Raw genomic sequence first — 5043 nt, 5'->3', positions numbered from 1 at the left:
AGAATCTCTTCAGGCCATTTTAATCGATTTTTAATTACAAAAAAAAAAGAATATTATACAGAATAATAAAAAAAGCAATGGTGTCAGAGAATGCGCAACGAAAAACTCTATGAACAGAGACTCATCCAAACCTTAGGTATATTTTTTGCGCGGATGAACAGCGACGCTGGTGCAGACGAATGGCGACGAGGAGGATGAAGGCGGCGACAAAGATGAGCGTCGAGGAAGAGAAAGGCGTCGTTGTGGATGAGCGCCGAGGAGGAGGAAGGCAGCATCGAGGATGAGCACCGAGGAGGAAGGTGGCGCAGATGAACGGAAGCGGAGGATGATGAACCACGGATGGCGTGCGCCTCTGGATTTATGATGTGTGGTGAATGTGACTGCTATGCTTCCTTCAAGATTTTTATGGTATTAGTTAATAATTAGATGGTTTAAAATTTATTTTAGAATTTTAAAATCAAAATTTTGAATTTTAATTAATTTGTTTAATTTATTTTTTAAATATGTATTTAATTTAAAAAAAGACATCTATTTATAATTTTTAAATATATTTATTTTTTTTAAATTATTATAATAAAAGATTAAATATTATATAATTTTTAAATAATACCTAATTGAATTGAATATAATATAAAGACTCAATTTAGTCTTTCTCTCTCATTTTAGTCTTCCTTGTAAAACAATCATACTTATATTAGAGATACGAACACAATATTTTTTTTATTTTTAAATTTAATAATATAAAAATATAATTAAATACAACCCAAGTATATTAGCTAATATTGATGGAAATGATTAGTCCTTTTTTTTCAATCGTTAGAAAGTATTAGTCCATTAATATTTCTTTATTTATATATTGTTTATCTTTTCACCGTCTCATATAATGATTATTATTAGTTAATAATATTTTCTTCCTTGATAATGCTTGAGCTCTTGTTCTAGGTATACCCATCCATTAAGCATGTGCCTTTATTATCTCCAACTATTTTCATTATGAAGGCATCCATTAATTCACAGCATTTACGTACTCTGTACCCTTCCATAACATGAATAAATTGTGTGAATCGTTTCTTGATATATAAAATAATGTTGTTTATGCATGCAATCAGCGAAAACCCATGTTCATACTTTAACTTTGCGCTACCATCGTCCAATTTGATTTGAAAACAAGATTCAAGAAGCCACCTTTTGCAATAACCAAGCAACATATATAGACATATTAGTGTATTATTATATGCACCTTAATTACTTCTATAAATAGCAGGGGAAACATTGAGTTGCTACATCAATTAACTCTGATAATAACCCTACTTGATTTCTATACGAGAATTTAAGTATGGAAATCACCAGAAGTAGTTCTTTCCTAATCATTTTGCTAGTGTTTGTTTCAAGTTTGGTGGAGACAAATGCATATTATTATAAGAATTGTTATGCAGGGCGTTGCAATGGAAAATATATAAGGTGCCCAGAAGAGTGTCCAAGCAGTGAATCGAATGATCCCAAGGCTAAGGTTTGTCAAATTGATTGCGACAAACCCACATGCAATGCTGTCTGTAGACGTAAGTTATTAACTTAATATTCTCAATGTTATTGTACCGTTTTTGTAATTTTTAACCTTTAATTTTTTGGGTTAAAAAATAGATATATATCCTTAGAGTAATGGTAGGAAACAAATTTTTTTCGATCAATATCAATTAATTTTTTAAAAATTATTTTATTTATTATAAATTATAAATTATAAATTTTAAATTATAAATTATAAATTTAAATATTAAAATTAATTGATATCAACTAGTTAAAAATTAGTTGTCTTGTAATTTTTCATATCAATATACATGTCAAATTCATTTTTGAAATGTTAGATGATTTAACGAAAACTTTTAGCACGCCGTCTTTCCATCTCATGTGCCAAAGACAACCTTATTAATAATAATTATTATCTCCTCCTTTCCTAAATTGCATAAGCACTGGCATCTCATGTGCCAAAGACAATCTTATTAATAATAATTATTACCTCCTCCTTTGTTAAATTGCATAAACACTGGCTTACAATTATGCTAACTGCACATTTAAAATTAATTATCAAATAAATTATTTATATAAAATATATATTAAAAATAAATTAAAATAATATATATTTATAATATTTTATTTCAATTATATCTATAACTATCATATGAATTTAAGAAATGGTTTGAATATCTTGTGTTTAGATAAATAAAATTAATTCTACAAAATTATTTATTTATTCTCTCTTATTTTATTTAACATGATTTTTTATGAAAACATTAATAATATTATGTACTTAACTTTTTTAGTGTCTTTCTTATTGGAAGCACATATAATTTTAAAACCAAATACTTATTTTAAAAGGAAGATGGTATTTTCATCCTTTTAAGTTTTATATCGGATTTAATAATGTGAGATTTCTATTTATCATAAATATATTTAATATCTAATTTGATTCCTGAACTTACACATTAAATTTTGATTTAGTTTCTTGAGATTTTAATTAACTCTATTTAGTTTTTAAACTTTACAATGTGATTTAATTTATATTAGTCTATGGGTTTTCAGCATACAAACGTTAATAGAGCATTGACATGATAGATGCTACGTTGAAATCTGTAAAATGATCTAATTTAGATTTTGGTGCCTAAATAGACTAAAAATGATGTTATATCACTTTTTTTGGGAGGAAAAATTTTAATAAACACCACTTATACTTATAATGCTGTTTTTGGATTATTTTAGCATCAAAACTAAAACGACGTCGTTTTACATAGTCCAGTGTGGCATCCATCTATCCACGTTAGTGTTTTATAACGTCTATGGGTCGAAAATTGTTTTAAGGACTAACATGAGTGACGTTCACAAAGTTTGGAGATTAAATAGAGATAATTAAAACTTGAGAAAGTCTCAGTGAACAGCATTTTTATTAAAATCTAGCAAGCATTTAATCATTAAGAAAAGAATGTGTAATCCTACACCATTAGAGATAATCTCACACCATTAAAAATACTAATGATAGCTAATTGATGGCTACAAATCACAAAATATGCCAGGGGCGGAGCCATATATAACAAAAGGGGGGCAATGGCCCCTCCCAAATTTTAAATTTTCTTTATAAATTGTGTACAAATTTTATTTTAGCCCCCCTTAAAAATTTTATTTTACTTTTTTTTATTACAAGATTAATTTTTGGCCCCTTCCTCAACTTCAACCTAGCTTCGTCCCTGAAATATGCTGACCTACCTCCTAACACTTTAGGGTCTAAATTAAAACTCACGTGTAAATTTTGAGACCAAATTGAGTATTTTCTCTAAATAAATGTGTATTCACATATATTACTTTCTTTATTTTAAAATTATCATAAAGTTTTTTTTATTTTAATGTTTAAAAATATTACTCTAACAAAATATTTTAATATTTTGAAATATTAAAGTAGTATTTGTTTTTTATTTTGATATCATCCTTAAATTAATTGTAATTAATGAATAGAATTAGTGGAATATAACATTGTGTTAATTAATTAACAACAAACATAATTTTAAGTAGGGATAATTCATTTATCTGTTTTATTTTAAACTAAACTACCAATTCTATTTATGAAAATTTAGAATATTAAAAAATTTATTCACAAATAAATAAAATTATCTCTAATTAGTATAAAAAAATGACTTTCATGTGATAAAAATATTGAGAAATTAATTTTATTCATAAGTAAATAGATCTGTGAATATTCAAAAATTTTATGATAAAATTGATAATTTATTCATATCTTTCATAGGCACAGAACTAATTTTATTCATTTTTAATTAATCGTTCACATCCTAAATTTTTATTGATTGAAATAATAATTTACTCTTTTATTTTGTTCAACAAGATTATTTTACTGTTTAGTTTATGCCTATTACTGAAATATATAAGAATTATTTTGAGTAGAAAGGGTATTACATTCAACTACCCTTGCCTTAACTTGGCCACAAAAGAATCTACTTCTGTAACTATGATTAGTTGTTTTCTTTTATAAAAGAAATAAAAAATAAAAAAAGAATAATGTTAGATAGAGGCTAGGAGACAAGAATATTTACTAAATAAGAAGGATTTTTATTTTTATTTTCTTAATATAATTCTACTTTAATTTAATACTAAAAAAACAAGAGAACTAGTCCCAACAAGATTTAATGATAACCAAATATGAATATTTTACATAAAATAAAACATCACTAATAAAATTTATTTTTAGTTTATATTTGATTAACTATAAATATTAAAAATTGCATTCTAAAATTTAAAATCTAATTTTTAAATTTTAATAGTTTAAGAATAAGAAAAATATATATTAGAGAATTAATAAAATTATTTATTATTTTTAACTATTAATTGATATTTTTTAATCTAATAATCTAACCACATATTTTTAACTAATTATTAATAGTTAATTGTTAGTCAAAAATAATAAAATAAAATATTCACTAATAATAATGTAACCTAATTAAATTATTTTAGTAATTAAGTTGAACTAAATTAATCCACCAAAACACAACAAAAATCACCCACACATATGCACCGAAATTTACACTTCTTTTTTAAACGAAAAAAATTAATTGAATTTGACTGGTTCATCCAGCATTTCTCATTGAGCAGTATTGATAAAAAGCGTTAGGGCATGAGATCTCTGTTATATATTATTCAAGCCGAAAATGCAAGTATTGGCATCAGAAAATTAAGATGACGATGAAAAATCCATTTTTGTTATTTGCAGAGCGCAAACCAAACTGCAATGCACCTGGATCAGGATGCTATGATCCTCGATTCATCGGTGGAGATGGCAGAGTGTTCTACTTCCATGGAAAGAGTAATGAGCACTTCAGTCTCATCTCTGATTCCAACCTTCAAATCAATGCTCGCTTCATCGGACACAGGCCAGCCGGCAGAGCCCGCGACTACACCTGGATCCAGGCTCTTGGCATCCTGTTCAACTCTCAAACCTTCTCAGTGGAAGCCACCAAGGCGGCCCAATGGACCGACACCGTTGAC

General features: G+C 26.8%; 1 protein-coding gene across 1 annotated transcript in view; it reads left to right on the top strand.

Annotated features, from left to right (window-relative positions):
* Positions 1-1301: 1301 nt before the first annotated feature.
* The window catches only part of LOC107469562 (uncharacterized), a gene marked incomplete in the record, with an annotated part of 4433 nt that continues 691 nt past the window's right edge, over positions 1302-5043 (top strand). Inside the window, 2 exon segments of the mRNA XM_016088934.3 lie at positions 1302-1559; positions 4769-5043. Coding sequence (XP_015944420.1) covers positions 1337-1559; positions 4769-5043 — 498 coding nt within the window.

Source organism: Arachis duranensis, chromosome 10 (assembly GCF_000817695.3).
Source record: "Arachis duranensis cultivar V14167 chromosome 10, aradu.V14167.gnm2.J7QH, whole genome shotgun sequence".
Taxonomy (NCBI): Eukaryota; Viridiplantae; Streptophyta; class Magnoliopsida; order Fabales; family Fabaceae; genus Arachis; species Arachis duranensis.
The sequence above is the reverse complement of the archived record's forward strand: the minus strand, read 5'-3'. Positions and strand labels throughout refer to the sequence as shown.